Consider the following 23,910-nt stretch of genomic DNA (forward strand, 5'->3'; position numbering starts at 1 on the left):
ACCTGAATACACACGAGCATTAGGAGGACTACCTTGAGTTACTCAAAGTTAAATCCTCCTATAAGCTCATTCGTCCAAACGTCTTTGGGTTGTTTTTTCTTCTTCTTCTTCTTCTTCTTTGACTCTCTACAAACTCCCTGATGTTTACTTCAGTGTAACACAGCAGAATTGCACGTCCTCACACACAGGCACACACTCTACTTTCAACCGGTGGTGGTTTTATCAAACATCTCTTACGAGGGTAAACAAAGCTGATGATCAATCTTCTAGATAAGAAACATTTTCTCATATTCATGCTACGTTGTGGTATTCTTTGGTTGGGGTTTAGGGTTAACAATCTATCTCCAGGCTGTTTGATATACTTCTAATTGAGTTGGATGCTATTTGTTCTCCAGGTTTTGTTCTGACTTCTTTAATGTTCACAGTTGTTGATTAAACCATGGAGCTATCCTCCTCTGAGGTGTTGGTTTTATCTTCAGATGATCAATAGAATCAAGTGTGGAGGAACTGAGGCTGCTGCACCATTCTCTCTCTCTCTTTTTCTCTCCATCTCTCTCTCTGGCCTGCAGACAGCTGCTCCCTGGCAGCGCAGCCAGCAGTGACCTTTGACCTTCAGCTGTTGGATGAGGGTGGTCCGGGTCCTGAGGCCTGGTCTCTGCTTAGTGACGTCACTGCCAGAAATCAGCTGTCTGAGATGTTTGTGTCTCTCAGACCATCTGGAAGTGATCTGCTGTGCACCTATAAGGAGCTGCTCTCAGTTCATCTGCAGCCCGGAGACCACAACCTGAAGCTTAAAGCAACTCAAACCTGGTGAAGGGGGGGCAGGATGAAGCTGATCTCTCAGACGCACTCTGCCTCTTGGGCCAAAGGTCAATGGTCCAGTTCTTACGTGTACTTAATTGACCGTGACACAAATTAAAACAAGATTTATGTGTTTTCAGTCGTGTTTCTTTTGTTCACGGATGTTTCAACTGGCCTCCACCACAAGTGAATGATTTACTGTTGCACTAGTGGAGACGTACCGTGTATTGAAGCTGGATCCACAGGCGATTAGAGGTTGGTCAGCAGGATGCAAGCCTTGGTTCAGAGGATGGAGGCTGGTTCAGGAGGAGGATGGAGGCTGGTTCAGAAGGTGGAGAAGATGGAGGCTGGTTCAGGAGGAGGATGGAGGCTGGTTCGGGAGGTGTAGAGGATGGAGGCTGGTTCAGGAGGTGGAGAAGATGGAGGCTGGTTCAGGAGGAGGATGGAGGCTGGTTCAGGAGGAGGATGGAGGCTGGTTGGTTCAGGAGGTGGAGAAGATGGAAGCTGGTTCAGAAGGTGGAGTAGATGGAGACTGGTTCAGGAGGTGGAGAAGATGGAGACTGGTTCAGAAGGAGGATGGAGGCTGGTTCAGGAGGAGGATGGAGGCTGGTTCAGGAGGTGGAGAAGATGGAAGCTGGTTCAGAAGGAGGATGGAGGCTGGTTCAGAAGGTGGAGTAGATGGAGACTGGTTCAGGAGGTGGAGAAGATGGAGGCTGGTTCAGGAGGAGGATGGAGGCTGGTTCGGGAGGTGTAGAGGATGGAGGCTGGTTCAGGAGGTGGAGAAGATGGAGGCTGGTTCAGGAGGAGGATGGAGGCTGGTTCAGGGGGTGGAGAAGATGGAAGCTGGTTCAGAAGGAGGATGGAGGCTGGTTCAGGAGGAGGATGGAGGCTGGTTCAGGAGGTGGAGAAGATGGAAGCTGGTTCAGAAGGAGGATGGAGGCTGGTTCAGGAGGTGGAGAAGATGGAGACTGGTTCAGGAGGTGGAGAAGATGGAGGCTGGTTCGGGAGGTGTAGAAGATGGAGGCTGGTTCAGGAGGAGGATGGAGGCTGGTTCAGGAGGTGGAGAAGATGGAGACTGGTTCAGGAGGTGGAGAAGATGGAGGCTGGTTCAGGAGGTGTAGAAGATGGAGGCTGGTTCAGGAGGAGGATGGAGGCTGGTTCAGGAGGTGTAGAAGATGGAGGCTGGTTCAGGAGGTGTAGAGGATGGAGGCTGGTTCAGGAGGTGTAGAGGATGGAGGCTGGTTCAGGAGGTGTAGAGGATGGAGGCTGGTTCAGGAGGTGTAGAAGATGGAGGCTGGTTCAGGAGGTGTAGAGGATGGAGGCTGGTTCAGGAGGACCAGGTGACATTAATCTACTGAATAAACCTTGAAATGTTCTTCCATCTGAAAACTCACAGATGAAGGTTGGTTTGGTTCAAGAAGAGCTTGATGGTTTTATTTCCTGCACCGTCAAAATCTGATATTTGACTACATGACAACAGTTTCTCATCACAGCAGCTCAACAGTTTGTTTCTCTGAGCTGTGATGACGGAGAAGGATCCTCAGTGGTGCTCAGTGGACAGAAAACCTTGTCAAAAGTGCAGTTAACCCTTCATGTCCTCCAACATGGAGATTTTCTACCTCATTTTAAAAACCTCGTCGCATCTTTTTTAGCTTTTATTTTCACACAGGATTTTTAAAAAACCCAAATTTTCCCATTTTGTCCTCGACTTTAAATTAGACGTGGCTGCTACCTCTGCAGGTGTTTGCTGCTGGAGCGACACATTCGTCAAACCATCTCCTCTTGATCAGGACTACAAATACCAGCAGGAGCAGTTTGTGTCTTGTGTCGATAGGGTATGAAGCTGTGAACCTGAGAGAACACACACACACACACACACACACACACACACACACACACACACACACACACACACACACACACACACACACACACACACACACACACACATACACACACACACACACACACAGCCAGCTGTGAACCTGAGAGCATATGTTGAAACATTTAAGCAGCCGAGAGAAAGAAGCTCTGTTTTCTCTCCAAGTGCTTCGATACGACTCGACTGTGAATCAACCCACAGGAGAAGGTTCTGGAATCATACTGTGCTACTGTATACACACACACACACACACACACACACACACACACACACACACACACACACACACACACACACACACACACACTTTAGCTTTAGTTGTTGTCACCATTCTTCTGTTGTTTCTTTTTGGTTCCAGCTGTTTTGGCTTTTTATCTTTTAACCGTTTTAGGTGTTAATCTTAATTTTTTTCCTGCCAAAGAATCCTTGAACGATAACGCGATGTGGCTGCAGACTCCGGATCGACCTGAGAAACACTTTGCTGGACTGCAGGAAGAAGCTGGAGGACAGAGAGGAAACAAGGACGGGGAGAAAATGCAAACTAGCAAAGAGAAAAGCCCAAAGTCTTTCTGAACCGCAGCTCATTTTTAAGAATTCACAGTAGCAGATTGATCGAGAGCGCCCGTCTGAGCTTCAATTCATCTTTGATATGGACCGGAGATTAATCGTTCACATAAGAAAACGAAGATGACGCTTTCCAAGACAATAAGAGGATTAACACATGCGCCACACTGCGATGATGTAAAGAGAGTGACAATTTGTGAATTAGAACTATTTGCAGTTTCATGTTTTGAGCGAAGGATTCAGATTGCGACGCTCTGCTGTGGGCGTGTGGGAAAGAACAGAGGCTGCAGTTACTGTAAATGGAAGGCTTGGGTGGAGGGATGTCCCACACACTGATGGAGCAGGATGCGGTGTCGACACCTCAGCGAGCTCAGCCGTCGTACGGGCCCACCAGAACCCATCACTTCACACACACATGCAGTCCACTCCTTCACTTTTCACACGTAACATCAGCGTAATGACATTCACTCAGCAGACGATCGATAAACAGCTTCATTCACACAGACTTTCTTCTTCTCTTTTCTCTACAGTCTGTCATTTTCATAAGGGATTATAATACTCTTGGACAGGAAGTGTCTGGCTATATAGACTACGCCCACAGACTCAAGACCCAAGATTTCGAAGCGTATTTCAGTGGAAAGAAGAGGCTGATGCCAGGACGCTCTGATTTATGGTGAGTCTTTCCTCACTCACAACCTGTCCACAGTCATCGAGAGGAACATTTTATCAGCATGGAAATCTTATTATCGAGCGCTACAGAGTCAGACTGTCACGAGACGACGACGTACAAATAAAACGGACCTCGTGCGCTGGAACGTCCAGCTACTGCGACCTCGGTGAACATGCAGGATTCATTTAAATAGAAGAGCTGTAAAGCGCAGACACTGGTAGGATAAAACCATCTCATTGCTGAAGCGACTCAAATGACCATAAATGGATGTGCAGTTACAGTAATAACGCATTCTGTTCCGGTGAACATAATACAGTCTGTTGGTAGTTCTGATCCATTTATCCATATTATGCACTGCTGTATCTTCTTCAGATGTTGGACTGTGGGGGGAAACACACACACACACACACACACACACACACACACACACACACACACACACACACACACACACGGGGGGGGGGGGGGGGACATGCAAACTCTACACAGAAAGGCCCGACTGGGATTTGAACCCATGACCTTCTCGCCGTGAGACTCGAGTGCTGACCAGTGCCCCACCGTGCAGAACTATAATCTCAGAATCCAGTTAAAAAATAAATCGTAAAGCTCAATATTCGAGGCTTGTTTTTCACAACAATTCATCCATCTGCCCAAAGAAAGACTTCATACGGATGTAAACTCCTCGGACCGGACCAGATCACTGACTTCTGTCTCTGAACATGATCGTTAACACGTGGATCTGCAGTCCCGGTTCAGATCCATGTAGAGAAGGATCTAATGAGAGAAACCAGCTGTGTTTAGCTGTTCACACTGCAGGTCTTGATGCTCAATTCAAATTCTTTGCTTGGATCCAATTTTCTATTTTTTTTTTTTTGCGTGATTGTTCACGTTCCATTTTAAACGTGACCTCTATCAGACTGCCGTGTGAACATGATCGGACACGACGGGTTCGGGCGACAGAGCGCAGAAGACGCTGTAGACAGACGTAAATATGGACGCCATGCCGGTCAGCACCAGCGTTACCAGATGTGACTCACTGTTTTCCAGCCCAAACAACATAAACCCTGCACACCTCAATAAAAACCCTAAAACTATTTTATGTCTGATAAGGAATGCGCCATAAACACAGAAATGCACAAAATAAACTAAGTTGAAAAGGTAAGAGAGTTTGGCTCCCTAAATGGGGGATACCCGCCATATCTGGCAACACGGGTCAATGCGGTGGGTTTTAACGGTGTCGTGCCAGATCTTAAAAAGTCTTTAAAAGTCTTGAATCTCAAAGTCTTAGTGTCCTATTTTTTATTTATTTTAGCATCTTTTTTTGTCTTGTATTTTTGGGATTGCACAAATTTAAAAAAAAAATTCAAATAATGTCTTTAAGGTGCGCCGCTCTGTCTCTGCTCTGCTTCTGACTGACTCGTATCTTGGTTGGACTCATAGGATCTGACGTTCGTTCGGCACTATGAGGAAACGCTGAAACGCGAGACTGGAGGACAGAAGCTTGACAGAAGGGCTGGTCTCCATAGAGATAGAAGTTTTGAGTCGCATACGAAGAGCGATATCTGAAAGAGTACCGAGCCAATCAGTCTGGAGAACAACAAGAAATGGATCATGAAAATAATCCACGACAAATAGGAACTTCCTGCAGCAAACGGCAGCAAACGACTGATTTAACTTGTTGTGCTGCAGCCAAAATAGTTGTTTATTTCCATGTGAGCCACAATAATTAACAATATACATCCAAATCAGTAAACATGCTACATATGTCCATGTGCATTTGTTCCATTGTACGAGCAGAAAGTTAAATTCTCTTTCATTAATCTCGAAAGTCTCAACTTTGCTCTGCTCTGGCACAAGGCGTGGTACTTCCTCCTCTTCCCAAGATGGGCACGTGTGGGCGGAGCCAGTCCAGCTCACACAGACACAGCAGATTCTGAATGCAGCTCCTATGATCCAATATTCAAATGATGGAAAATCAAGGAAAAGCAATAAAACTTTCAATACAAGGTTTTTAAACCAAGACCCATGTGGAAGTGTTGAAAAGCTGAATAATACGACTCCTTCAATAAGCCAGCTACAAGAAGACGGCATGTTGCTTCTCCTATCAATTTCTTTTTTCTCACTAAATGTGATGAAACTCACACAAAACTTAACGGGTCTTTTGGAAAGACGTTTTCTTCATGAATGATAAACCATGAGTCTCCTCCCACATCAAAACGGTTGTTTGTTTTTTTTTGTTTGTTTTCAACAACATTATTGCGAATACAACTGAATTCAATCTGGTAACAGGTACATTCTGCCAAGATACACAAAGTGCCTGTGGCTGCGTTGGTACAGTGGGTTGACTCGCCATCCTAGTGTCGGCGGTTCGATCCCCCAAACCCACATGTCCACATATCAAAGTCGCAGTGAGAGGAGGAGGAGCAGCAGCGGGCAGTCCAGCGGTTACGGTTGGTGTGTGTGAGTGTGTGTGAGTGTGTGTGTGTGTGTGTGTGTACAGACGTGCTCTGTCAAGTGAATTCCACACACCGTGTTCATACATGTGTATGTGCGCAAAGGTCACACGATTCAGAGCGGGCTCAAAAATGAACTGCCGACCCCTCCGGGCCAGAGTTGAACCTGCAGGAGGCCGTTTTGTAATGTCAGGTGAGTTGTGTACATTAAGGCCAGTCTGCAAATGGCCAGCGTCGAAGCCGTTCCCACATTCCACATACCCTTGTATGGTGACATGGTGCGAACATTTCGGAGATGTGCGAGAAATCGCGTGAGGGCAAACACGGCTTGGCAGAGCGGCCACTGGGAACGGGCGCGACGTGGTTCTCTCCAGAGTTCAGCCAAGCGGCGTACAACCCGAGGTCACTCGCCGACTTCCAGCACAGTTCATGAGAGACTTTCTGCTTTTTTTTCAGTTCCACTCCAACTGCGACCTGCCGATGTGTTTTATTGAAAATCTGACCTGCAGGGTGAACGTTTCAATCACTTTTTTTTCGTCGCGTTGAAACATTGAAGAAGATGGGTCAAAGCTGGGGTTTAACATTTATTACTGGATGAGCAGTGTTGCTGTGTCATTGGTAGGTTTGACATAAATGGCTAACAAAGTCTCGTTTCTGTTAAAAGTCAGGTTATATGACAACAACAAATAAAAGTCGACTTGCTCAGATTTCCTTCCATCCGTCATCTTCTCTTTATCCACTTCAGGATCTCGTGTTTTTAGATCTGCTCCACCTTCACTTGATTGATTATTGAATTAGTCACTAAAGTACAAATTCAAACAAATAAATAGAAGTCCTTCATAGAAGAGGTTGACAGTATACTCACTAGTACGACGGTAAATAAACTAACATTCGTGGCATAAATCATGTGAGCTGAATAAAAATATCAATGCAACACTTTTGTTTTGCTCTCATGTTTCATGAGCTCGACTCAAACAAATACGATTTTTTCTTTGTGCACAAAAGGGTTATTTGTCTCAATTAGTATTCACAATATTTTTCTAAATCATCGTTAGTGGGCACTTTGCTGAGATAATCCATAGCAGATAGTTGTAGGAACCATGTTAAGTTAATGCATTTTGTTAGAAAGTTCATATTTATTAAATAAGTTCATACAAAAGTGTGAAATCATAGAAAGTTGGTAAAAAAAAAAATCGTCTTTTGTTCATTTCATGTTATTTGTGTTTATTTGGAAAGTTTTGAAATGTAAAAGAGTATTTTGGTATTTTGGTCGCTATATGTCTGAGCGTGGAAAAGGTTCCTGTCACTTTAACAAAGAGCAGGATTGCATTCTGGGATATGACGCGGCAGTGAATTCAGTCAGTTTTGGATTATTCTAAGATTGAGCCATGTGGTTTTCTAGTTTATTGATCTGGAGAACTTAACTTTGAATCATCCTGTAAAAAGATTTAGCAAACTGTGGATTAAAGACTTTGGAAGTTTTTTTTTCCTTTTCAAGTGAACAAACGAAGTAATCCAAGGCCGGTTTAATCCTCAACTCACCACAACGCTGGTGAGACAGCAGGATTATTGACCAGGTGTGTCTTTAGGTTCGCCACAATAAAAGGAAGGACGAAGGAGCACAAAGTACAGTATCAGCGTAAACTAACAATCAGTACTTTTGAACATTAATTACTGTCATAGAGAAATTAATTTACGCTTTCTTGCTTTATTCTTCTTTCTTTCTTTCCTTCCTTTTTTTGAGTGGTGCGATCGGTATGGACTTGCTGGAAGTGAAGAGGAAGAAAGAGAACAAGAAGAAGAAGGGAAACAGTCATCAGGGACAAAAAAGCTGCTGATAAGAGAGATAAAGAAATAGTCATCAGGGATGAAGGGAGCACTGGGGAAACAATGAAGACAGATAGAACCAGCAGATGGCGGTAATGCAACTTTATGAATGCAAACTGTCGTTAAACTAAAAAGGAGAAGAAGAAGAGAAGACGAATTACCGATTTACACAAATTAAATATAAATGGAACGATTGAAAATCAAGAGTTTTACCCGTGAAGTAAAGACTTTACAGCAGTCTTTTATACATTCATAGTAGAGAGCGTGTTGTTTTGGGGGTCTGGGCTTGATGAGGCTCTGCACAGAGACCTGCACCAGCCCAGAGATTAATAATTGAAACCTGTCAGAGTCCATGCGGACAGCAAAGCTGTGTAACAAGCAAAATACCCCGCTGAAGGTCTGAGGGCAGGAACCTCCAGGGGAAAAGAATTTACAGAAACAAAGTGATGGATCCTGCTTTTGCTGCTTTATTTGACCAGCATGTAAGATTTTGCTTTGGGATCAAACAATTACATTTACATGTCTGGTCGCTGCTCGAGTGTTGGAGCAGCTCCGGGCATTAAACACATAAAACTAACCATTAGAGTACCTGTGGTTCTCATCCTGGTCTTCAAAGTAGAGACTGTCAGAAAAGATATGAGCAATTTCATCTCCTCTATAAGAACTCTCTGCAGCATGTTGGACCCTCTGGGGACTTTTCAAAGACTAATATAGTCTAGAAGTAAGAAATGCATGGATCGATCCGGAGGCGTGACTCCGAGCTAACACGCTTTCATTCTGGTTGTGCAGGTGACAGAAAGCAGCCCCCAGACGTGTTTAATGTGGGAGTTAAAAGGAAATAACTCCAAAGGTTCCTCACGGTGGAACTCAGTGACGCCGTCCTTCATACTCTAGATACTTTAATGTAAACATCTGACATACTTGGAGTTCGGCCCATTGGTACCAAACACTTTTATAGATTAGTCATCTCCTGAGCTCTGTAGGCCAATGAGATGCCTGCTGGTAATGTTCCTTACAGAACCCTGTGGAACTCCATGTTTAACTTCAGTCTGGGCTAAAGAGTCAATAACATGAAGGAAGTCTGATAAATGTGATTGAAAGCAGTTTAGTGGTGAACCGTTAACCCTGATGACACGTTCCAGTCTCTGCAGCAGGATGTTTTGATCAAAGGTTTTAAATTCAGCACTGAACTCTGACAGGAGAAGATCAGTAGTGACTTTGTTGATGAGCAACTGTTTTTATGGAACTTCGTTTTAATCTGATTTACATCTGTGTGTGTGTGTGTGTGTGTGTGTGACTGTATTTTTATTTAAACTTGCTATTCAACATCTTTTGGTGGCTTACTGCCCCCCCCAAAAAAAAAGAAAATTCTTCTCATCTCCATTTGGAAGAATAACACCCAGTGTGGTTGCCACTAAGAGGGAGCAGATGCTGGAACTTGTGCCCACTCGGTGCCCTCAGCCTCCCACTGCAGGACTCGCCGTCCCATCCCTCCTCCTCTTCCATAGCCACAAAGAATGCAGAGCAGCGGTGCCAGGTCTGGCCTCTACATCCTGGCTAAAAAGTCCACATAACACACTCTTTTGGTGCCAAAAATATAAAAGCAGAGAATCCTGCATGATAAGAACCTGGCGGAGATATTTAGATATAAAACTGACGATATGAATTACAATTCGATGCAGCAGTGGTGGGAAACAACTCATGTTCTGAAGCCTGTGTGTTTGTTTTTCACAGTCGGCTGCGGGGTGTTGCTCACCTTTGCCCATAGTTGGCGCTAAAATCCCATGAAGCTGCGCTAAACAAACCAGTATGGACCAAATCAAACACCATGTTCAAACACAGAGATGTTCATACGTGTACATGGAACCAGAACTCCTTGGGAGGCTCGTCCAGGCAGAGGAGGTCAAGGACACGTCCAGCTAAAGACAAATTATATCGTAGAAAAAAGTTAAATGTTTTTTGTCGTTTCAGACAGTGAAAGTCATATATTATATAGGAACATTACACGTAGATTGAAAGGTTTCAAGCTTTTAATTCTTGTAATTTTGATGATTAAAGCTTAGAGGTAATGAAGATGATCGGTTCGTTGGTTGTGAAACTTTCTTTGACAGACACGTTTTCCTTTAGATAGCATCGTGAAGCGTCAAGTGGCGGTTTTATATAAGAAGACAAGGACAGTGAGGAGACCGGGTCTCCATATGGAGGGTCTATAGTGGACCCCGATCTTCTCATTGATGTGTTTACCTGAAACCTTCTCATCCTCACCAGACTTTCATTCTGAATAAATTGTGTAAACGATGTCACTTTGACCTTTTCCCCGGCAGCTACTACAACTGGAAGACGCAGATCTCCACCTCCAACTCCAGCCCCAACTTTGAGGTGGTCTACGAAGACGTTAATGGCCTCCTCTTTAAGAGCAGGAAGGACAAGAAGCTCCTCAGTGTGGATCCTCAGGTTGGTTTTCAGGAAGCTCCTTCTGCTGACGTCCTGCTTTGAATTGTTATCGTATGATGTATTTATTTCTATTTAGTCTTCCATTTAAGAAGAAAATTAATTCCCATGAGATCAAAAGAGGAGGATTCTCGTGGTGGGAAGCTTCACTGTGACGCACCCAGATTGAGAAACTGGGATATTATATATAGATTAATGGGAGGTAAAAAATATTCTCCTCCCACCTGCTCAAAGAAGGGGGCCGGGAGAGTGTTTCCTCCCCATTCACAGTCTGGAAAGTTGCCCTGATATAAACCATTACCAACATGGGCTCCTTCCTCCTGCCGTACCTGTCGTCGCTCCAGGTCGGTGAGTTGGTTGGCGTTGCTGAACTATTTTGGATCAGCAGACAAGTGCTGCTGTGGGGACTGCATTTCTGAGGCCGAGTGCCAGAATGGCAGCAGCGTTCCAGCTGTGGTTGAGCACCGCCCCGACAAGGCAGTCTATTAAAAACACAAGAGGCACAGAAAGCCAGACACAGCAAACCACCCATCTGCACACAGCCCAGCTCGGCTCGGCTCGGCTCAGCTCAGCTCAGCTCGGGTCGGACCGGCTCAGCATGGACGCAGCACACAACCCAACTTTAGCCTGTTTGAGCCCACAATACATCACTTTGACCGATTGGCTCCTTTTGTATTCAGACCTCTGGCCTGGTTGGTCCTGCTCTGGCCTGGTTGGTCCTGCTCTAGCCTGGTTGGTCCTGCTCTGGCCTGGTTGGTCCTGCTCTGGCCTGGTTGGTCCTGCTGTAGCCTGGTTGGTCCTGCTCTGGCCTGGTGGGTCCTGCTCTGGCCTGGTTGGTCCTGCTCTGGCCTGGTGGGTCCTGCTCTGGCCTGGTGGGTCCTGCTCTAGCCTGGTTGGTCCTGCTCTAGCCTGGTTGGTCCTGCTCTAGCCTGGTTTGTCCTGCTATGGCCTGGTTGGTCCTGCTCTAGCCTGGTTGGTCCTGCTCTGGCCTGGTGGGTCCTGCTTGCCACGGGTGGATGAAGGACTCAAAGAGCCAGGCCCAACAGCTTCCTTTATTCCAATGATCGAGGCACAGGGGAAGCAAAGGAACGTAGAAACAGACAAACTCACAGAATATAAAGAATGACAGTCGTGGCAAAGAAAAACCCAAACCAACAGAACCAGAACTGAAGGCCAACCAATCAGTGCAGACCCCAGGTGCGGACCATCACTCAACCAGCCACAGGTGGAAGACATCAGGGCAGGAAACAGCGACAAGACACGAGGAGAGGAAGTCAAGCAGCCCAGAACGAGAGACAGCGTGAGATTTCAAACTAAAACAGGAAACAAACAGAAAACGTGAAAGTGTGAAACAGTAAATTCACATGAAGACGATGCTCACAACTTACATGTACACACAGCTAAACACACAAATAACATGTTTAGCGCCGCATTATGTAATAACATAATAAATTCTCAATTCATGAAATAACGCTGCGTTATGTAATAACTTGTTACATATCGCATCGGTTATTACAGAATGTGGGTGTTCCACTTTTTTTTTTAAGAAAATGTTATAATTTGGTTTATTATGTAATCAATTTTGCCCTTTAACCGTATACATGGTTCTGTGTATAATAATGAGAAACAAATAAGATCGAGTGGGACTAGAATTATGCGTCAGTCGTTTTTGCTCATGTCCTGCCTCATAGAGTTTAAAAGGTACAAGCCAATCAGTATTTCCACCAGCTGCTTCTATTTTCTTGAAGAAATGAAACCAGATTGTAAATGAAACCAGATTGTAAATGAAACCAGATTGTAAGTGCCACTGAGTGCATTCAATAATTTAACCCACATTTTGTAGTAACTCCTGCAATAAGTACAAAGTTTATTACAAAATGTGTTCAAGACTTTTTTCTTTTTTCTTTTTTTTTTACAAAATGTGGCTCTATTTACATAATGACTTGAAGATTTATTACATATTGCATCATTATTACACGCCATCATGAGCTGTCGGAGTCTAACAGAAACCTACAAGTGTCGTCCAAACCCCCCCAAATGGACAAGTTGGACTGAAAACATGGAGGGGGACGGTTCAAGAGTCCACCCAGTTAACCCTTTACAAGGCCACTCGTTGATCAAACATTTTTGATTTCAATGTTGTAAAATTCTTACAGATTGTAGAATTCACACAGACGCCATGAGAAACATGGAAGAATGGAGTCATCACGTCACCCCTGAACGCTCTCACCCTGTTTTTCAGCTCGCCCCCGATGAAGACACGCGCGTCCTGCAGTCGCAGCTCTACGAGCATGTGGTCATCTACAACCACAATATCAGGACGCTTTGAGCTTCAGAGGCTTAAACGCCAGCACGGGCCGACATGTGGCTCATATTGGAGGCAGTGGAGGCCTTTAATTTGACGGAGCTCCTCACATCATTTCCACTGCGTTTCCTGTGATATCATGCGTGCCATCTGGGTGGAGGCGCTGCAGTCAACACTGGGCCCGTAGCGGAACCTCAGACCTACAGCTCAGCAGTGGACCTTCTAATGGAGACTTTATTGGTTCCTCTGGCATGACGAGTACTTTATTCCTTTTAATAAGAAGAACGCTTTGTTGTGGACTATGTTAGTTGAAAAGCACAGGAGATTTTAATGACGATGGGTGTTACATTGACTCCCGGGAGTCGCTCCATTGACTGTATGGAAAGCGTTCCACGTGTTTCTAAGCCCAGATGTAGAGGCTTTCAAAGAGCGGCTACATTCACTTATTCATCATTCATGGATATTCTAATTAAAAACAACCCAGAAGAGGTCTTTTTGTGGAGAAGTGTTTTCTGAAGCGCCTCTCAACCATCACACAATGAAAACAAGTTATCTTATAAGAACTTACTGAATCTCAATTAAAATGTTCTATCCCTTTTTTTTTAATATCACTACATTTATTCTGCACCTTGACTTCATAAAGTTATCCTCGAGCGGAAGTTAATTACTCTAGTGAGCCTATTTAAAAACCCTTTCTTCTCTTCTTCCAAAAAAATAAAATGCCACACAGTCTGTGACTTGAATCCTGTCTTATTTGATATTCAACTTTCTGAGTTAAAGCTACTGATGATCCACAAACTATTTTAGCTGTTCAGTTGAGTAAAAGTAACTGTTGGCCGCTTTACCAGATATCACTGTCCTCAGGTGCTCAAGGGCAGGTCTAAAGATTCGAGCCGGTCCCTCTCGAGTGGCCGGGGTGTGGCGTTTAAAGCCCGGTTTGATGAGTAAGGGTGTGTGTGTGTGTGTGGAAAGGGGGGGGGGGGGGGGGGTCAGCATCCGGATCGCAGCCTGATGGTACAGGATGTGTGTGCTTAACTCTATTGAACCGAACTAAAGAGGCAAAAGAGCCTTTAATGCGGACCATAAGCTGCTGCATTCAGCCGCGCGCAGACACCAGACGCACCGCTCGAGAGGCTGCGTCACATTGTGACACAACCCCCCCCCCCCCCAAAAAAAAAAAAAAAACTAAAATCAAATCAGGACAAAAAAAAAAAAAAACTTTTGTTCTCATTTTATTACATTATATATGTTATGTTTATAACACCTCTAGTGTGTGTGTGTGTGTGTGTGTGTGTGTGTGTGTGTGTGTGTGTGTGTGTGTGTGTGTGTGCGTGCGTGCGTGCGTGCGTGCGTGTGTGTGTGTGAGAGAGAGAGAGAGAGGTGTACTCTCCTATGTTTCATCCATCGTCCTGATTCTTCTCAGAACTTCCGACCCAAACTTCAGCTTCACCTCGTGACTCGTGTCGGAGCCGATGGCATCTCTATTCTCTTGTCCAGGGGACTTGTAGGTGTGCGTGTGGAGGAGATGTGTGCCACTTGTTGATCTGCTGCTGCTGCTGCTGCTGCTGCTTTCCACCTCCTCCTCCCTCTCTCACTCTGCTGGGCTCCATCATGGCTCCAACATCTCACTTCATGCTGCTGCTCCTGTACGGATGGACTCACCTGAGCGCCGGACACCGCGCCCCGCTCCACGCGGACACTCTGCCCGACGCACGGGAGGTGGATCTTACTACCCGGCCCGTGGATACAAAGAAAGACCACGACACGTTTTTCCAGGACACGATGACGGAGCACATGCAGATGCTTTACGCGAAGTACAACCGCGCAGGATTTCACTTCAGGGACGGAAACACTGTGCGCAGTTTCAAAGCGCACTGGGGTGAGTGTCCAAAACCCGAGGCGCTGCACGGAGGAACGCTCCTTGTGGCTTTGAGGCTTTTAATTGATTGTCCACGTCAAAGTGCGTCCGGTGAACGTGTGTGCAAATTTTAACTCGGAAAACGTTTTATTTATTGTGTTAAAAATGAAGAAAAGAAACTCCCAGAGTGAGTATTAGTGTGTCGTTAATTGGAGCTGTTTTTTGTTTTTTTTAATGCACCTGTTATATCAGAGCTGGGTACTCTGTCTCATGATGAGGCGGCTCTCACTCCTGTTTTTCACTCACTTTGACAACATAAACTTTTTTTTTTCTATTTCACACTGTGGGTTACAGTTCATACTCTCTCGTAGTTTTTTTTTCCCTCTTTGAAGCTGATTTAAGCTGCTTTAATTCATATTTTCATCGATTTTAAGTGTTTGCAGTGATGATCCTTCAACCAACATCGTTTAAACGCAAGTTGCGTTGCTCCAGAACAACAAGTCGTTTCTTCTTATCAAGGATTATACTGCCACCTCGCGCCTTTTACATGTACTGCATGTCACAGCGTGTGAAACGCGCCTCTACAGAATTCCTTGTTTTGTCATTCAGCCCCTCAGGTAGTTCTGGTTTGGGACGGACCACTGTGTGAAAAGAAAAAACAATTACGTTTGAAATGTGGAGAAACTTTTCTAGTTCATGTAGCAGACCCACAAACCTCAACAAGACCTTTAATTTTTATTTTTATTCCAAAAAATATAGACGCACATAAAAATTTATTCGTTAATCCTCCGAGGGAAAATTTCAGACACGAGGAGATGCAAACTCCACACAGAATTTGAACCCAGAACTCCTCACTGTGAGGCGAGAGAGCTTACCACTGGTCCAACATGCCGTCCATACATGGAATATTTGTGTTTTTACGATTTTTCTTTTTTCTTGGGGGAAGTATCAGACTTCACTGCAGACTGAAGCTTCATGCTGGAAAGGCCAAAATTTTTATCATCTCTTCTTTTTCATTATCAATTATCATTGATTTTTGATTTAGAATATAGAAACGATCAAGGCCCAGGTCAGGTTTACTTTATTATTAGTCCTGCCCCTGGGTAGACTCGTTTTACAGATGTTGTGATGGATTTGGCACGTCCTAACCAATATAGACCCACAATCAACCAGACGAACAGATTCCGCTATTCACTCAATAAATAATTATGATAAAATCAAAATTAGTTGAAAAGAATAAAACGTTACAGAGATAAGAAGCAGTCACTAACATAAACCAGGATAAGAACATTCAATGAAGAGTCATGATGATAAAAATGGATAAATAGAATTAATACGATAAAGAGCAGCGTCACAGGGTCTTATTCAGTTCAGTGACGACAGGAACAAGGCCGTTGTTTAAACGTTTGGCGATGGACTTTGTTGTGTGGCGTAAACATGGTCTCATGTCGTACACAGGAACCCTGAACAACAAGAGACAGCGGATTTTCAACCTGACCTCGCTCACCAAGTCCGAAGACATCCTGTCGGCGACCCTCCATTATTACGTCGGAGACCTTCGGAACGGCACGCGGGGCCACGCCCACCGCCGGCTCAGCCACATATACGTCCTCATCTGGAGCTTTGGCTCGCCGGACGATAAGATCAGGATGCTGGGACACTTCCGGATCAACGTGTCGACGCTTCACAGCGATTTCATCTCGTGGCAGTGGAAGGACATAACCCGTCTGGTCAACCGGGCCAAGAACCACGACGAGCTGCACATCGGGATCGACGTGTCGTCGCAAGGGCCGCGGCTGTGGAAGAGACTCCTGTCCGACCGCTCGCCCTACATCCTGATCTACGCCAACGACTCGGCCATTTCCGAGCCGGAGAGCGTGGTGGCCACCCTGCGGAGGCGTCACCCGGCGGGGGCCGAGGGCGCCCACAACACTGGACCGCCGAAGACCAACGGCACGGCGCACAAACACCCGGAGCCCAGGCGGAGGCGCTCAGTGAACGTCCTCCTGCCGCTGCAGAACAACGAGCTCCCCGGGCCCGAGTATCCCTACGAGGCGGCGGGATGGGACGAGGCCGGACCGTACCAACCTCTGGACAACAAGCAGGCCCGCCGGCCGCGGAAGAAACTACGCAAGAATCAGCGGAACAAGATGAGCCTGCTTCAGTTCGACGAGCAGACGATTAAAAAGGCGAGGAAAAAGCAGTGGAACGAGCCCAGGAACTGTGCCCGCAGGTACCTGAAAGTAGACTTTGCTGACATCGGATGGAGCGAATGGATTATATCGCCAAAGTCATTCGATGCCTTTTACTGCTCAGGGTCCTGCCAGTTCCCCATGCCCAAGGTGAGAGCATCACCACACACTCTGACGCTTCCAGCTTTGGTTGCTTTACATTGTTCATACATTAATCCCATAATCCTCCTCTTCTGGGAGGGAATTACAAAAGCGATGATGACTTAATCCAAAACATTTTATCTTGCTGTGGTATATATATATATATATAAGTATGAGTGTTCACAGGGTCACAATGACAATCATCCTCCTCTTCAGTGAGAAAGGTGAGAAATGGCTCCCAGATTGCGAGAAACTTTATAATAGAACCAGTCATTTTAAATCCAAGTCTTTCCACCCCGATTGCTTAAAGCATTTCTGGATTCCAATGATTGAAAAGGTTTGTGCTAAGAGAGACTAACATTCACTCAAAATGAGTATTTTAGTTATTATCATGCCTTAAAATCAGCTTTCTTTGGTTTTTAGTCAAACATAATTGTGGTAAACTGTGGACCGTACAGCAACACACACGTAGTGAAAAGTAAAGTTATACAGGATGCTACGTGAGAATAGTTTTATTAATAAACATCCAGTACGCTTCATTCCTCACAGAAACCTTCAGGGACTTTGTGAAAGTTTCATTTAGAGAAGCAGCAATAGTTTCTGCATGACGAAGCACGATGAAGATGAGGTAGAGCAGCAACACGCTGGTTTGTGCTCATGTTTGGAATTTAGCTCCCGTTTCCTCCGCCGCTGTTAAAGATGTGTTTTTACAGTTTATTGTGGCGGGAAACTTCCTGACTAAACCCTTCAAAGACAAAGTGAGTAGGAGTGTGAGGTGCTGGAGGTCCGCCGTTATAATATGACGTTTCAGCACGTATCCATGCTCAGTCAAACTGATTTATTGGCCAGTTTGCAAACGTTTTTGCAGATTAACAACTGAAAATAATTTAAAAATATATATATTTTCATTTTAATTTACCTTTGTTTTAGCCGAAAAAACCTTGTTGGGATTAAAAATCTCTGTTTCAAGAGTGTCCTGGCCAAAACAGGCACATAAAACACATTAAACATATAGGAAAAATGTCAATATATTAAAAAAAAAAAAAAACATGCAAATTTGCTCTAAATAAATAAATAGATAAATAAAAATTTTAAAATGACTGAACATGTCGCAGCTTTGTAGAAAATAAATCTGAACTTGTTACCAAGTGAAAGTTGTGGGAATCACCAGAGCAACAGAAAAGTAGAAACACAGAGGGAATGTCTCTCAGCACAGGAACAGCAGGTCATTCCAAACACGTTAAAAACAAGAAAAACACACGGAGTTTGGTACGTTGATCTATTGGAATAATCTGATCTGCAACACAATCCCGATATTCTATATTCATGAAGGCAAACAAAGCAAACGTTTGGTGTCTGTTGGTCTGTGCCTCTGCGTTGGGCGACCGTCTTCAGTGTGGCACGATATCATGTTGTGTAGCTGAGTTGTGTAAATCTGAAAGGAAAACATCACAGCAAAGTAACAAGAGCAGTCAAATTCAGTTGAACTACTTCATTTCAATTGTTAGTCTCGTAGATTTAGAATGATATAATACATAACTGCAACTGTAAAGTAAAACATGTGAAGCCGTAAAATCATTTTCTCGTGTCGTTCAAGATTGTTTTGTGCTCGTGTGGTGAAATAGAAAACAAATTTTGATTTGATTTGATTTGATTTATTTATTTCAAACGAATGAACAATTTTAAATTAGATGAAACAAATGGAAAAGAAAAAAAATATTCAAAAATAAATAAAAAAGCCCATTGTGATATGATACACTTTGACTCGTTCGAAAAGTGAAAGTGATAAAGTGAAATAAAATGAATATATATTGAAGTTATGTAGTTAAAGGGGTCATATTATCCAGCTTTTCAACACTTTCACATGGTCACTTCGGTCCAAAAACACTGTATTCAAAGTTTATTGCCCCAAATCCAGCTTTTCCCTTGATTCTCCTCCATTTGAATATTGGATCTTAGGAGCTACATTCAGAATCTGCTGTGTCTGTGTGAGCTGGACTGGCTCCGCCCACACATGCCCATCTTGGGAAGAGGAGGAAGTACTTCCTCTCGTGGTGCCATGTGCCAGAGCAGAGCTGCCTAATTGTGGGAGGAGTCAAAGGGAGGAGCCTACCTTGATTGTGATTGGCTAAACCCCCGATGACACTATATAGGGTTTGATTTCTGATTGGCTGCTTGGAGCAACACACTTTTTAAAACCTGAAACAAGCCAGGGAGAGAGAGGACAGACTGTCTTCACTTCTGGGACGTCAGTCCAGGTATGGGGATGATTAGTACTGCTGGAAAACCTTTAGGAAGTGGATCTTTCATAATATGACTCCATTAATGTACTTCCAGTCGTGCCAGATTTTGCGTCTCCTCTTTGTTCTGCATCGTCGACTTTAGCATCAAAAACAAAAACAGCTTTGACCTCAGCCAGACTGACGCTGTGAGAAAGTTGTTGATGAAAAGAGACTTTGTCATTCTGTCGTTGCTCCAGGCGCTGAAGCCCTCGAACCACGCCACCATCCAGAGCATCGTGCGGGCGGTCGGAGTCGTCCCGGGTATCCCGGAGCCGTGCTGCGTCCCCGAGAGGATGTCCTCGCTCAGCATCCTCTTTTTTGATGAGGACAAGAACGTGGTCCTGAAGGTCTACCCCAACATGACTGTGGATTCCTGCGCCTGCAGATAACTCTGTGCCTCTCGTCACACAGAGAAATCACAACCAAACATTCAGCCATCGACATGCTCCTCTCCCTCCTCTTCCTCCTCCTCCTCCTCCTCCTCCTCATCCAGTCCCACACTCACTCATGTTCTCACATCCAGTGTGTCCGTCTTCCATTTTGCACTGAGGGAGAGGACAGCCGGAGGATCCAGGGAAGAAAGGGATGGTGTGAGTTTATACTGCAGATGATGGCTGGAGGACAGTCGCCCCACGCAGATCACCACCTGCCTGACAGATCTCACACGCTGACCCCGGTGCCTGTGTAAAGCACTGCTTCCCGGCAGTAGCGCCCCCTGGTGGGCGTCACTGCTCGCTCTTCCATCACAACCAGAAGACTCTGGGCTGGGGCCTCTCTGTGTGTATCTTGCATGTTCTTCCTGTGCATAGGGTTTTCTCCCTCCCACAATCCAAAGACACACTCGTTAGGATAATAATTGTCTTAATCTAATCTGTGTGTGTGTGTGAGATTGTCTCTGTGTTGGCTCTCTGGCGGACTGGAACCCCAACCCCCACCCCCACCACCCCCACCCCCAACATCTCTCACTGTCACTGCTTCAAGCCAAATATTTATACAGAGACTCAAAGGTTTTTCTACTCCTGTACATTGGAATGTATATAGAGCGCTATCATATTGAAACATGTTTTGAGGATAAAAGTGCCTTTTAAATCGCTGTATTTCTGTTTTGAAGAAAGTTTGATTCATTCCCTGTCCACGGTGTGAGAGCAAACAGCTGAGAAGATCTTCACATTACAAAGAGGAATTTTACATATATAGTTGTTTTTTTTAAATGGAATTATAATTTTTTTTGTTTGTTTTTTTTTTTTTTTGCGGGGGGGGGGGGGGGGGGGGGGTCATCTGAGCAGATGAACATCCAGCAGCCTGCGTTGCGTGGGGTTTGCAGTCTGTCAGGGTGTCAGGGCTGACTCGACTCTTCCATACCACATTGTAAATGTTGTGTTGTCAGTAAAGACATGCTTGTACCATACGCTTGCTCAAAAAAAATATATTTGTATATGGAAAAACACCTAAAAATAACTATTTATTTACTGTATGCTATTTTATGTTACTATATTATAGAGTGGCTCTTCAACATGTTGCTGCAGTGTTTTCTCCTGCTTTAGTCACAAAGGACTTTTTTTTAATTAGTGCGACTGTTCATTAAACATCAAGTCTCAAGGTAACTTCTTTGTGCGTGTGTGTATGTGTGTGTGTGTGTTACTGTCATCAACACCAACAGAGGATAAATCGTCCCATCAAAGTGAAGAATCCCACTACGACTCAAAACAGCCTATTGAACAACCCAATGGAAAAACCTGGAAAAAGGTATCGTGACTGGATGAACCATACCCCCCTTCCTCTCATCACAGGACTGAATCTCCTTACAGCTGCTGGGAAAGAAACCAGAGGCCCAGAACTGGACTCATGCATCTGACAACACGCAGTTAGAGGTACGACCTTCCTGAACAACCGCCCCCGTGACGACCGCTGAAGGAGTGGAGAGGAAGATCAATAAGTACCTCAGAAGATCGTTGGGAGCTCATCCAAGCTTCACGTCACTCGGCCTCTGTATAGGATCAGGACAGCTCCAACGTCCACTGTCATCCCTGGTGGAGGAACCGAAGGTGCAGACTCCCAATGACGTTCAACGACTCATAGGACAAACTAGTCAGACAAGCAGGCATCATTAGAAGATCAGGACGCAAGTTGGTTGCTGACTCAGCAACTGCACAAGTTGAAAGCATGCTGAAGATACAGGAAACAATGGGAGCGCCGTTGATTGGAAGGCAGGGTCTTGGAACCTCCCATTTCCAACGATGGGGGAAGGTAGAAACCGGAGCCAAAAGAGCAATGATCCAGGAGGAAGTACAGAGCCTGGAGGAAGAAGGAAGGAGATCGAGGGCCGTGGAGTTAGTGTCCCAGAGAGCCTGGACCAAATGGGGACCTTCCCAAGAAGATCACCACATGGGAAGACATGTGGAAGTTGAAGCCTTGCCGGATCTCCTTCCTGATAAGACACCCTCCCTTCTCCAACAAATCTGCACAAGTGGGGCTCTGTAAGCTCTGTGAATCTGCAAGCTTTTTGGGGAGAGAGGTACCATGGCACACATCTTATCAGGGTTTAAAACAGCACTCACCTAAAGGACAGATTTAGATGGTGCCTTGACAAGGTACTCAGGACACTCGCTGACACTCTCAGGTGTAAGAAACGCCAACCCCATGGGAAACCACCAGCACCAATCAGATTCATAAAAGAGGGAAAGAAGCCGACGACCACAGCAACAAGAACCAGCCTGATAGAGAAAATGAATGTAGATCTGGAAAGAAAGCTGCAGTTCTCCCAAGTTGTCCAGACAAGCCTGAGGCCAGATGTGCTGTTCTGGTCGGAAGAGTCAAAGAAGATTATCCCCAATGAACTCGTCCCATGGGAAGAGGAGTGCTATCAGGCTTTTGAGAGGAAGAACAAAAGAAATACCAGGACCTCTTACAGGACAGCGGGGCGGGGGGGGGGGGGGGGGGGGGTGGCAGGAGTGACTAAATGAACAGCATAAAAGACTGTAAGTTTAATAAGTTTCATTTAAACGAATGTGTAGCCTGTGGGGCCCTCGGGTGGTCGGGGAGGGAATTCCTCAATCTTGGGGCAGCAGAGGAAAAGGCCTAAAACACCCATAGAGGGCAGGTTGGTTCTGGGGGCTTGGAGGGAGTTTTAGGATCCAGAACGGAGGGAATGAGGAGAGTTCTGGGAGAGGAGACCTTGTACTGAGTGGGGCAGGGAGCCAGTGAAGAGATTTGAGGGTTGGTGTGATGTGATCATGTTTGCACACCCTCATCAGGATCCTGTTCTGGATGTACTGGACCCTCTGGATGCTCCTGTCAGAGATCCCAATGAGGAGTGTTTTCCAGGAGCCCAGCCTGGAAGAGACAAACGAGTTCAGGAGCGTCTCTGCATCTGCCAGGGTGAGTCTGAGATGGAGTTTGCTGATGTTCCTCCAGAGGAGCTTGATGTCAGTGCCCAAGGTGAGTTGAGGGTCTATTTTAACACCCAGGTTGAAGATTCATGTGGAGAGGACAATGTATTGGCCAGAGAAGGTGATGCTGGTGATGGGAACTGTTCAGCTGCAGGAAGTTGAGCTTCATCTACGCCTCGATCTCCGGCAGTCACAACTGAATAAATATGCTTTTTTTTCTTTTATATAGAACAAATAAAATATGAACATAGATTATTCCATGTGTTTGACTTCTTATATAGAAAATAGAATAACACATTTGGAGAACGTGTTATTTCTGTACTGCTGGGGACATTCGGACCTTTGAGCCAGAGCCTCCAGCAATCTGCCCTTGTCAGTCTGTCATGAGGCCACCAGGTGGCGCTGTTGCACCCTGTAGAATGAGCATCTGACAAGCTGCGTTCATTTAACCAGAATGAGTCAGAGAATACAGGAAGTCCAGAGGTTTGGACAATCCATCCCACAGAACGACCAGAACCTTGTACAAATGTCACTCAGTTCATTTACTGACCTCTATGAATGAATGAATGGATGAATGGATGAATGAATGAATGTTAAAAGCACACACTTCTTTCCATGAGCGGAGGCCTGGTTAGATACACTGGTATGAAAAAGTCTTTAAAATTACACCTTTTTGTTGTTTTTAAAGAACTGAAGTCCTGGTGTGGCCCGTGTCCTTCCAGTCTGGTTTTCCTTTCAGGATGTTGTTCTTCTTTTTTTTTTTTAGGCCAGTCTTTTTGTCCAGACTAGTTGATAAAGAAAGTGTTATTGTCTAAGCAGGTTTTTTTCCTGGTCTGTTGTTGTTTTTTATCCAAACTTTCTTTTTCGTTTTTAATCCAGCCTCTTTTTTAAAGCATGTCCTCCTGAAAGCCTGTTTTTTTTTTCAATTTAATTTAATTTAATTTAATTTAAAAAAAAAAATCATTTCATTCCATTTAACACATTTTTGTTTGTTTGTTTATTTGTTTTTTCCAGCATGTTTTTTTTTTTTTTTTAATCTATCCTGTATTCTTTTTTGTTTTTGTGGAGCCTGTATTTTTTGGTTGAGCATTTATT

At 44.8% G+C, this 23,910-nt stretch overlaps 2 protein-coding genes across 2 annotated transcripts in view; both read left to right on the forward strand.

Moving 5' to 3' along the window:
- The window catches only part of cfap299 (cilia and flagella associated protein 299), a 37,716-nt gene extending 24,027 nt beyond the window's left edge, over positions 1-13,689 (forward strand). Inside the window, exons 4-6 of the mRNA XM_080467058.1 lie at positions 3,778-3,920; positions 10,522-10,651; positions 12,891-13,689. Of these exons, the coding sequence (XP_080323184.1) occupies positions 3,778-3,920; positions 10,522-10,651; positions 12,891-12,977 (360 nt within the window). The 3' untranslated portion in view covers positions 12,978-13,689. The remainder of the gene's footprint in view (positions 1-3,777; positions 3,921-10,521; positions 10,652-12,890) is intronic.
- Positions 13,690-14,368: 679 nt separating this feature from the next.
- On the forward strand, positions 14,369-21,028 carry bmp3 (bone morphogenetic protein 3). The gene is made up of 3 exons (XM_080467048.1): positions 14,369-14,832; positions 16,270-17,153; positions 19,624-21,028. The coding sequence occupies exons 1-3, from the start codon at positions 14,565-14,567 to the stop codon at positions 19,813-19,815; spliced, it is 1,344 nt and encodes a 447-aa protein (XP_080323174.1). The 5' UTR covers positions 14,369-14,564; the 3' UTR covers positions 19,816-21,028.
- The last annotated feature ends 2,882 nt before the right edge of the window (positions 21,029-23,910 follow it).

Source organism: Lipophrys pholis (genome assembly GCF_963383615.2).
Source record: "Lipophrys pholis genome assembly, chromosome: 7".
Classification (NCBI taxonomy): Eukaryota; Metazoa; Chordata; class Actinopteri; order Blenniiformes; family Blenniidae; genus Lipophrys; species Lipophrys pholis.